At 38.0% G+C, this 12034-nt stretch overlaps 1 protein-coding gene across 1 annotated transcript in view; it reads right to left on the reverse strand.

Annotated features, from left to right (window-relative positions):
• Positions 1 to 12034, reverse strand: part of LOC107683678 (serine/threonine-protein kinase WNK4-like) — a 62192-nt gene that overhangs the window by 26634 nt on the left and 23524 nt on the right. Inside the window, exons 2-4 of the mRNA XM_016479751.1 lie at positions 10612 to 10784; positions 9615 to 9835; positions 8858 to 9015 (exon numbers count right to left, since the gene is read on the reverse strand). Of these exons, the coding sequence (XP_016335237.1) occupies positions 8858 to 9015; positions 9615 to 9835; positions 10612 to 10784 (552 nt within the window). The remainder of the gene's footprint in view (positions 1 to 8857; positions 9016 to 9614; positions 9836 to 10611; positions 10785 to 12034) is intronic.

Below are 12034 nucleotides of genomic sequence, written 5' to 3' on the forward strand. Positions count from 1 at the left end.
ATGGGCCTCATTCATGAAACACGAGCAGAACGAATTTTTGTGTAAATCGTTCGTAAAGCTGTTCTGACATAAACTTTCGAATTCATGAAAATGTTCGTATTTTCAAAATGTTAGTTGGTACGAAAGAAATGTACACTGCTCCTTACCAGGTGTAAATGGTGCGTAAAACGTTCTTTTTGGCAAACTGATGACACTGAATTTTGATGCGCTGCCATAATAATATTTTACAAGTTCGAATGCTCTGTTTTTGTTTTTGGACAAATAGCGATCAACCATCCTGCTTGTACAACGACTGCCTACAACAATGAAGAATTCAATATTACTGGTTACTGCTTTTTTATATTTAGTAAAATTCTTAAAAACGAGATACTAGTAATACGTTGTCGCCATGGGTATTCCAAATCATAGCAACTAAAGCGTCTCAGCTGGAAAAACGCTGTGCCACCAAAGCGTTCTCAAGCGCCACCAGCTGGTCGTTTTAAGAAGTGCACCTAACATTTTTTCAGCTGGCTAAAAACTCTTTGGTGGACACACGTTATTGAATATTTATTGTTAGGCATATGGCCTATTCGTCTTTTTTGAATTTATGCAATATACTGGAGCCAAACCTGAGAAAGTAGACCAGAATATGCCACTGTGTTCCTGGACACGCAATTTGCGTAGCTGTAATTCATAGGCGGGGATTATGCTAATTGTGAATGAGCGTGCACGAGCGCCCTATTTACCAATGATTGGAATTCATTAACATACACGTTTAACCATCAAATTGGATGTTTACGAAGCATTTGAGAAAGTTTTTGAGAAAGGAAAGTTTTCGGGAAGGTCTGTTTTACACGCAAATTACTCAGAATTTACTCCTATATTTACGAATGTTTCATGAATGAGGCCCAATATCTTTATTTATCATGCACTTTTTTAATTAACAACTTTGCAGATTGTTTTCATTTAAGGATTGCTACATTATAAACTGCAAAAGAGATATTTTTCAAAAGCCCATATGACCTGCTCTTTAAAGGGGTCATATGATGCTGCTAAAAATAACATTATTTTGTGTATTTGGTGTAATGAAATGTGTTTATGCGGTTTAAAGTAAAAAAAAACACATGCAACTTTACAGATCTTCTTTATGCACCAAGAGCTTGTAACACTCCAAAGAGAAAGGAAAAATTGAAATCGCATCATATGACCCCTTTAAAATGAATAGAAGTCTATAGGATGATTGGCCATATAAAACTGCAAGCAGTTTTTTTATACAGCGCATATTTAGTCAACAGAACACATCACGCCAGTAGTACATTCAGTCCTTCTGGGCTAAATAGACCATGTCATCAGTGATATCTATGGGGCATCTGATGACAGGGAACAGACGCCATATTGTGGAAAAACATCGATTACACAAGACGTGCTTTGTGGAACATGGTTTGGTTGCCTGTTTCCACACTCAACTATATTTTACAAGCCTTGTGAAGAGATGTTTCCACAATTGGGCATAATAAACACTCAAAAACACACTTATAAAAATGACTACAAAGAACACTATACTGGATTTGAAATAAAAACGGCTGATAAAAAGGACTGCTCTGTACAGTCAAAGACCATAATTTTTTTTCCATTTAGTTGATAAGAAATCCAGTTCTGGAATTCAAGGAAATGCTCTTTTCACAGTCCATCTACTTTGTTAAGAAGAAAAGCAAAATTAAATCAAGCTCTAATTCTGAGGCAGCTGAAACCGAATTGTAAAACAGATGAGGTGAAAAACACAAAATTGTGATGCTGAGGACATTTTTGCTGCGTTATACCCACTTCAGAACCTACTGATTCAAGGTAAATGTCCTCACCACAGTGATACATAAAACTTAAGCACATAAAATGAACACTGTAGTGTGTGAAACTATAGTGTGTGAGTATATGTATGCCAAAAATGGTTTTAAATCCATCACATCATCACTTAAAATGGTGTTCTTGGTCTGAAATCCTCATGGAGGAAAGCTATGATGTACCTTCAGTATTCTACCAGCCAGGCCGGGTGCCATATGCTCATTGCAAAAGGCATTATGGACAAGATCCATGCTGCTGTTGGACAGAACATTTTTGTGGCAACCTCAATGTTCTGAGCTGTACAGAAAAAACAGAGTTGACGTAACCAGGATGCTTTGGTATTGCTTGTTCAGATAGGGGGCAGTTGAAAGGGATTAGTTGAATGATTTTTCACTGGTCAGGCGCCTCTTGATGATATCAGGCTTTTGAGGAGACCTCTTGAGACCATGAAGCAAAGAATCAAATGCCCATTTATGTTTGTTTCACACACCGTAAATCAGCTCTTTTTCTCTCCCTTCTGAGAAAAACATACACCTACACCGGCATTAGGTCTCTCAGCCTGTTCAAGCTGGTCTGGTTTATCGGTTTTAGAGGGGTTTGGGGTAATTATTAGATGGTCAAGCTGAGAGACCAACTAGATTAAGATAAAGACTAGCCTGACCTGACTAGGAGACCAGTTAGGAACCAGATTAAACCAGCAAACCTTTACAGTCCTGCTACAAGAAACATCTGAAATAAAAAAAATGTTTAATTTCTGCTCTGCATCTTCTCTCTTTTCCTCCTTCATCGCCAATGCCTTGAGGAACGATCATTACCTCACATTTATGCAAGAAGCCCAACATTAAATCCATCTGAAAGAGCTGCAGCAATTATGTGCTGGTGGCTTGAAACCAGATTTCATCTCTCTATATAAAGTTTGCTGTCAATAATATTCATCATTTCATTTGATTTTAAACTTTCTGAAAGAAGTGAAAACCCTGAAGAAAAAAAAAGTAATTGCACATGTTTTCTCTAGAGATCTCAACAGATTATCTGAATCAAAGTCAATATGAACTCTAGAATTTTGAGCAAAACCTTGCAAGATCAAATGATCTGAGCTATGCTGAGCTATAACACTTCACAATGAGGTTCGATTTGATCACATTAGTTCAAATTAATGTTAACATTAGTTATTTTAATGTTAGTTCAATAATGTTGTCAATGTACAGTACTAACAATGATCAAAATGGTTTTATTTATCAAAGGTAATGTTAATTTTGAAAAATTCTATTGTTCAATGTAAAAGGGATAGTTCAACCAAAAATGAAAATGTTATGTTTATCTGCTTACCCCTAGGGCATCCAAGATGTAGGTGACTTAGTTTCTTCAGTAGAACACAAACGAAGATTTTTAACTCAAACCATTGCAGTCTATCAGTCTTATAATGGCAGTCAATGGGCTCCACGGCTTTGAGAGTGAAAAAAACATATACAGACAAAACCAAATTAAACCCTGCGGCTCATGGCGATATATTGAGGTCTTAAGACACGAAACGATTGGTCTGTGCAAGAAACTGAACAGTACTTATATAATTTTTTACCTCTGATCCACCGCATATATAAACATGACCATCCCTTTAATTCATGCTTGTTCATAATACACTCATGTTAATGTATAACTTTAATTGTTAAAATGTAGTAATGTAGAAACTGACATTAACCAAAATGAATAATAAATGCTGTAAAGGTCTTGTTCTGTAAAGGTCTGCATTAACCAAAGTTAACCAACTGAATCTTTTTGTTATTAAATTTTACCCATTCACTTTGTATTTCTTACTGTCAACAACTCTCTCACTTGAGCTTTTTGCCTATAATACATTTTTGGTTAAACATAACACAAAATTCCATTAAAGTCTCGTGAGCTATCAAAGAGCAAACACTGAGAATTCCGAATTTCTGTCAGGTCCATTCGAAATGCTTTTTATGCTCTTTGTATGATTACGAAAACATCAAAGTAGATATGAAATTACCTTTTCCCCAAGAATTGCACACAGATATGCCAACCTTTCTAGCTGTCAACATAAACAAGCCACTTGTTTGTGTACCAGCCTGGAAGCTTCACAAACAAACTGTGCTGAACTCCAAATCATTAATGTACTCATAACATATATAAACATGACCATACCACCCAACAAATGTATCCGCAGAAACCAAGTGTTAAATGGCAAAGTAGTTTACGTCTAGATGTTGTCTCATAAAAACTGTGATTAGGTCGATTAGCTTTGCTAGATCTTTGTTCATTTTACAGGCAAGAGTCATTACAGGGTTTACACTCACACAAAGGCCATAAATCAACCTGAAAGCTTTTGATTTTAGTGAAAAGGCAGGGCCAATTTTCTCTGCGTCTCAGTTAAGTGACCACAGTCATCTTGCTGGCATGGACCTCATGCTTGATGGAAAGGCTTTTCATTTCCGCTGTGTGTTAAGCAGCATGGGGTGAATTTGGAAGATAAATACGAAAAATAGCAAGGTTACATGTTTCATGTACATCATGTGTGGTTCAGTGTTAGCTGTATTTCAACATGAAAGCAGTGTTAATTTATGAAAACAGCTGTCAGAACGGTTTAAGCCGCCATGATGGTTCTTACAGTTAAAGCGATAGTTCACTCAAAAATTCTGTCATCATTTACTCACCCTTATGCCATTTTAAAGCTGTACAACTTTTTTCTTTTATTGAACTCAAAGAAGATATTTTGAAAATTTTCTAATTTTTTTTATCTATATATTTACAACATGTTTAGTTACAACCAAACAACATTTGGACCCCAATGATTAAAAAGTTAAAGCATTCAATATTTCTTCTTTTGTGTTTTATGGAAGAAAGAAAGTCAGATAAATACAGGTTTGTTACCTCCTGATTCAAGCGACTCATTTCATCAGTACATTACCTAGGAATCGAGCCTGTAACTGGCGTTGCTAGGGCCATGCTCTATCAGTTGAGCTAATGTGGTAAGACCACATGCTTCAGTGTCATCACTGGCTCCACAAAGACTAACAGACATAATTAACGTCTGGACCAGTCTTAATTCTCTCTGTCTGTTTGCCTCTGGTTCTGCATGTCACTCAATCCACTGTGAATACACTGAAGGTCATCCACAGGTGAGAAAGACAAATCTTAATACAATCAGGTGCACTGGTTCCTTGGAAAAACATTATATTCCATGAACATTGAATATAATGACATTTCATCAAAGTTTTATCTGTGTTTATGTGTAGGCAGATGAGGAGACGGTCTTCATAGCGATGTGTACCTGGTCTAATTAAGGCACGTCTGATATGCAGAGGTGGAACACAATCTTTTGCCCTCCCAACAACATGCACATTAGTAAGTTTGGTCCTAACGCCTCCACAACCTCGCGAGAACAGATCATGTCTCCATGGCAATGCAGGACCCAGATTCACGTCTAGGAGAGACTAACTATATTACACTTAATTAGCTGGAGCCATGACAATGACAGCATTGCATTACTGGTACAAGTGAAATTTACTTTAGATAAACAGAACAACACAGACCATCGACACATACACACGCACAATATTGCTGATAATATATAGAACATATATCATTAATCTGAATAAAAATTACCAAACTAAAATTATGAATATTTGGATGAAAAAAATCGAATTGTCAAAAAACAATGACTTGCAAGGCGTCAGGGTCTTATATTTCAGAAATCAGTCACAAGATGTTCACATTTCCTTTTTAACCGTACAAAATGTCTTTCAGCAGTTAGAAAGAATGACAGGTTAAGAACTAAATAAGAGACTGTGTTGCCATGGTAATCTTAAAATACCAAGAAAAACACGTGGCATAACAACACAAGAATTTTAAGTGCAGGGACCGTGGTTCATAAAGTTGAGCTCGAGGGCTCTCCCACCCGGCCCTATCTGAAAAACAAACAGACTGAGATTGAGGATTGTGTTTGTTAGAGAACATATTATGCACTTAAGACTCAACCTCAATCCTCCACAAAATGCATGTGTTTCGTGGTATTTGCACATCGCCCAAAACAAACGTACACAAATAGAAACGCATGGCTTTGGGAAGACTGTTGTTTCCAATACTCAGCATCTGCATTTAAATGTTTTTCTGTGTTTTACATGCTTCGTCTCTGGGACACCTGGGACGTGTGTTTCGAAAAACAGCTTTGAAAAGCTGTTGTTTGTCTTTCTAACTTCCTTTGCTCCAGGAACAATTGAACATTCCTTTTTCTGTCTCTTAAAAGCTTGTTACATGCTTATTGAGATCATAAAACCCGTTCACAGTCTAAACAGAACCCACAACTATCTACAAACAGCATCTTTCTTGCTCTCATAAACATGTCAGGGTCAAATGCCACCTCCACAGATCATGACCGCCGTATCACAAACCCCACGCTCTCAGTGGCACAGAGGATGATTTTCATTAACCCAGGGAAGTGCAAAGGCCCGTCGGGATCAAATATGAATGTGCCTTTGAGACACATTCACTAGCTGATGCTCAGGCACATGGTTTGACCTCCTTTGGTCTCCACTTTGCCCCACTGAACTCCGCTGTGTCCCTGCCATGCTTGCCAGGGGCCACTGCATTGTTTGTGTCCCCACTGTTAGATCCTGCATAGCTGATCCACTGTGTGTAGTGTGAAAATGAACAGTCGTAATCAGTGATTTATTATTGGCTCGAGTCTGTGATGTGAATGGACATGCAAATGCAGACGTACAAGATACACATGCAAAATACAGAAATACAAGATATACATACACAGGAAAAAAATCACTGTCTAAATCAGTATTTTTGTCCTGTACCAAGTGAACTTATATAAACACATTTAAAAGGACTAAATTACATTTTGAAATATGTTAAAATAGAAAAGAGATCTTTTAAATTGTAATAATATTTCTCCATATTACCATTTTTACTGTATTTTTCTTTAAATAAATGCAGCTTCTTTAAGAAAAATTTAAATGCACACTTCTGAAAGATAAATGTAAACATACACAGATATTCCGAATATAAATTTTGTGGGATTGCCTTCACAGCAACGGATATGTACACCACTACAAGATTTTGCATCAGAAGCAAACCCATGATGTTAAAAAATGGTGCCGTTTTGGAAAAGCGCTACTGTCTCGCTCTGTCTGTCCTTATCGCTCAGTCTTCTGAAAAATGGAAATGTGCTCTCCGACCAACCATGTAATTTCTGCATGTCAACTTCAAAGCCACAAAGTCTCTCTACTGTATCAGGAACAGCAGGATGAAAGGTGATGTCTGTTTGTCATGTCAGGTGCACGCTTTCCTTCCTCTTTCCTTATCTACTGAATCTGATATGGCCTAACCTTGACATAACACTAATCAGTGAGGGAAAACAGGAACAAAACACCTAAAGGAAGACCGAGTGGCCGTAATGTCATAAACACAGGACCATGATGCAGGACATGACAATATAATGTCCTTGAATGTGTGAAAAAATAAAGAGAGGCCAAAACAGGTTTAAAATTATCATAGCTAATGCTAATAATGCCTAAGAAAGAATAAGAACAACCCAAATAATGCTTGAAATTACATTTACATTGAGTTTCAGCTTTGGATGCTCTGTAGTTTATGAAGGACAACTATATTCTAAGATGGCATCCATATTTAAAGGTGTGTTTATGTTTTGCTAGCAAGCTACAATTTTTTTTTTTATCTAGGTCTGTCAGTCCGATCATGCAAAAAACTGACAGGCGTGATTTCAGTGGAACTTAAGTGCTTACAAAACATTGTTTTAGTCTGACTGAAACAGAACTTTTAAAGTATATGTAAACATACTTACTCATGGTTAATTTACTCTGCAACCGAATTTGTGATAAAGTGAGTAGCCTATTATTGCACTGGCCATGTGACCTCAATATGGCGGTTATAATGAGAGACCACCCTTAAGTAGAATAAAATAGCTTACTCTATACAACAGATTTTATGCTTTTCTTTGGCTATATATACTTTCAATGGATAAAAATACTAAGTGCACTTTTAAAGGAAAAGTGTATTTTCAGCGTGTGTTGGCCACTAAATACATCATAAATGGAACTGATTTGAGGTTTCAGGAAGAGAAAGAGAAAATCAGGCAGTTTTCCCATCAAAATAATGAATTTCCTCTAGGGCTTCTGTATTCAACAATGCTACTACTGTTGTTCTAGAGCTGTTTAACTGTGCAGTTTTTTGATTTGTATATTATTCACGTAAACATCGGCTGATTGGCTGGACTCTTAACGAGCTGCCCCTAGGGAAAAAGTCATCCCTTATGGAAGAGATTATAACCATGCAATTCGATGCACACCCAAGATTGCGGTTAGCATGCATTGCACACAAGTACAATGAAATAACACATTTGCAACACTGTAATCAGAAATCAACTTGGACTCAAGGGTTAACCAGGGGGTTGATTAGAGATCTGGGTGAGAGACAAGATCTCCATCTTCTAAATAGAATTGCAGCTCATGAGAGATTCGCTAATTGTCCCCTTGTTGCAGAGAAATGTCAAAGAGAGCCTCATAAAGGCCTCACATAACCATTAGAAGAGTTGTAAAAGCTTGAAGCTGCTTTGAGGAGAGATGGCTAATGAAGTGGGTGGCAGTGAGCTGAAAGAGCAGAGATTCGGTATGCGGTTTAACAAAATGGCCAGTAACACTTAAAAAAATAAAGAACACTTGAAATTTTTTTTTTAGTTGGAACCTTTTAAAAAAAGGCAATTGCACTGCAATGACCTAAAGAAGCTTAACTTCCATGAAGAACCTTTTGTGCAATGGAAAGTTCCCATGGATGTTAAAGGTTCTTCATGGAAAAATAGATGCTACTAAAGAACCTTTATTTTGTACGCAAGCTGTAGTATGTGTGAGAGGCAGACAGAGAAAGAGGTGATACTTTTCATGCAACCTGACCAGACAATGAAGACTGTATTTTGATGGTAAATAACATATTAAGTGCAGCCTGGGGCCATGATGTTTTTCTCAAGCTTGTAATACAGGTGTGAGAATTGACTTACACTAGTGACTTTGCGGTAGATCTGCGCAGCGTTTTGACACTCTGAATAAGGGTACTCTGATGTGGTCATCTCCAGGATGCACATGCCAAAGGCATAAACATCCACAGCTTCGTCATATTTCTCCTCATACATCTCTGGAGCCATAAACTCTGGGGTTCCTGTGTGGAAGCAAAGATCAAGACCAAAAAATAAGCATTAAGTAACCATTTAGCAGGCACTTTTATTCCTCATGGCTTAACCTTGTATAAAGTGTCTTGCTCAAGGGCACAATGGTGATCCCAGAGCTTTGGTTGGCCCTCCAACTGACTGAATGTTAAATGTGCACTCATAAACATGAACAGTACATTTGAGATCCAAGTTGAACTTGAGCTTGAACTATTGGTTGTGCTTTCCTGATGTCCAATGCAGGTCACGAATTCTTTAATTATTCATGTCATTGAACTCTCCTAATCTGAACATGAGCAGATCAGATTTTAAACCGTGTTGAGCCAATGCTGAGCTAATGAGCTGATGTGATATAAGCACCACCGTATACAGACGAGGTGAGAAATCTGTTTCAATCACTTGTTGGGCCATAAATACAGTTGACAGAGTACACAAACAAGGCAAGCCCATAGTAGAGGTAGCTCAGGGCACTGTTTACAGTAACTGTTGTGAAGGTCAAAGAAAGTTCTGCTGGATTGCTTGAAGAGAAATTGTTGACATTGTAACATCTAAATAAGCAGTACACTGAAATGTTGTGGGATTTTTAACTCACCAATGACACTCTTGGCAAATGAGGCACTCTTGAGAGTAGCTAGACCCAAATCACCAATCTTAACATATCCAGTGGGGCCAGTGATGAAAATGTTGTCACATTTAAGGTCTCGGTGGATTATGGGTGGTGTTCGGGTGTGCAGGAAATGAAGGCCCTTCAGGATCTGATGACTCCAACGCTGGAGAAGCTTCAGCTTCATCTCTTTGAACCTTTTCAGGTACCTACAGGGAAACAGGTCGGCATTGTAGTTATATTAGTTTTTTTCATTGTAAGTATATTAGTTTTTTCTTAAATTGTAAGGCAGCATCATGTGTATTTTTCATGAAGAAGGCAATTACAGAATGCATCATTAGGGTGTTGCACTGTTAGCTCTTCAAGCTCTACATAAATCAATTGAGAGTTCAGTCTCCCATGCAAAGCAATATTTTGGCGGACCACGTAGGCAGTTGGCAGTTTGAAAGATCACTAGGCTTGGAACAGAGCTGTGGACTTTCATTTCATTCCTCTATTTGTCATTTTATGGTGCTCCTGCTATGCAACCTTCAAAACCATTATGTGCAACGTTATGTCACAAAGTGTGGTGCCATTTGGGATGGAGCCACTGTTAATGAACAGTGACATTAGACATTAGAGGGATATACATTTAAACTATGGTGATGGCATAGTTTTGATCGATTTGGGTTGTTATCCATCAGAGGTTGTGAGGGAGTGTGAGGCAAAAAATCCCCTACAATATTCTATTTATTGAGCAAGACACTTTTCCAAATTACTGCAATTATTCTATGGTTGGCAACTCTGGATAAAAGTGTCTGCAAAATGACAAAGCACAGTTATTATTCCGACAGTGGGCTTCAGTGTCTCATGTGAGAATACACAGAATGAACAGTCCATTTACAGGAGAGAACTTTTCCTGTCTTTGTACTGGCATCCTTAATGGCCACACCATCTGCAAGTACTTTATAGTAATTTTACACAACAATATTTGGACTGAACTTACGTCTTCAGTGTCCCTGACGTCATGAGTTCCGTCACAAGGATGATGCACTTGTGTCCTTTCATGGTGGACTTCCAGGAGTCATAGAAACGGACGATGTTTGGATGCTGCAGGCACTTCAGCATCTCCACCTCTTCACTGAACCGCTGCCGTTCCACTTTCGTCAGCCTTCGGGTCTGTTGAAGAGACACATATTTCAAGTAAATTTATGGGTTAGTTCATTCATGTTCATACATGATGGGACATTGAGTCTGGGGAGCTCTGTACACTTTGTGACTTGTAGGACAGGTGACAGGTCTATGAAGTTGAACCTCATTCAAGTTGAAAGTGACTTAAGTGGCTGGGAATTCAAAACAACATACAACATTTAACCTTCATTTCTTGACTTTAAGAACAACTGTTGTTATTTAGTCTTTTTTTGCCATTTAGTCCATTTTCTTTGACGTTTAACTAGTTTAATGCAATCTACCCAAGTAGGTCATATTCCTGGCTAGCCCTGGAACAACATTCCTATTAACTAATAAAGTTTTACCGTTAGGTTAAGGGTTGGGGGTTTGAACAATGTTCTTATAAACCAATAATATCCTTCTCATTTCAGAGGGAGGTTAGGGTTAAAATGGGGTGGAAGGTGTTCAAGCTATGATTGTTTGATTAAAATATTGTTCCTTGTACTTAAAAAATAACAGTGCAATTAACTGCAATAACTGCAATTTGGGAGGTCAAAAATTGACAAAATGATCCATGCAATTATTATTATCATTTTTTTTTTTTAACCTAAACTTCATGGGTCAGAAGTTTCAGAATGGTACTTCAAACTGAGAATAAACGCACCAGAATTCCCTGACAAATCAAAACACAACTTACTAAATTACTGTTAGCAGCTATTCTGTGTTTTTGAAGTATCAGAAATGCAGTAGACGTCAAAATGTGCCAAATCCATAAGCTGGCACACAGTCTATGCAAAAATAATCTGTGCTACGCACATGGAAAAACTGACAGCGCTGTCTTCTTTCATAACTTTGATTTGCAGCTTTTGGCTTTAAAGGCTGAACTGCATAATTTTCTGCAAGAGAAGGAAGTAGTTGACAGAAGTTGTTGGTCAAAACACATATGGCACCCCAGAGTTTGTTTGCATTTCCACATCTGGCTCTCCAGACAGCTTAACCTGTCCTACGCATGACATTATGTCAAAGGCACAGCCAGATGGTGCCAACAACATGGGGGCACCTTTCAGTCTCGGGCCCCTGAGACAGGTGACAGGTCAACCAGACCAATGACTGCTTCATGCTCATGGTTGTTAGTCTTTAACAAGCAAAAACACACTCAAATTGGATGTTTTTCATCTTTCACACAGAGTACTGATTGTCCAGAATGAGCTCACGCATGAAATATGTTTATTGCTTTAGGTAGACAAGCCTACCGTGAG

This window comes from Sinocyclocheilus anshuiensis, unplaced genomic scaffold (assembly GCF_001515605.1).
Source record: "Sinocyclocheilus anshuiensis isolate Anshui unplaced genomic scaffold, SAMN03320099.WGS_v1.1 scaffold2459, whole genome shotgun sequence".
In the NCBI taxonomy this organism is placed as follows: Eukaryota; Metazoa; Chordata; class Actinopteri; order Cypriniformes; family Cyprinidae; genus Sinocyclocheilus; species Sinocyclocheilus anshuiensis.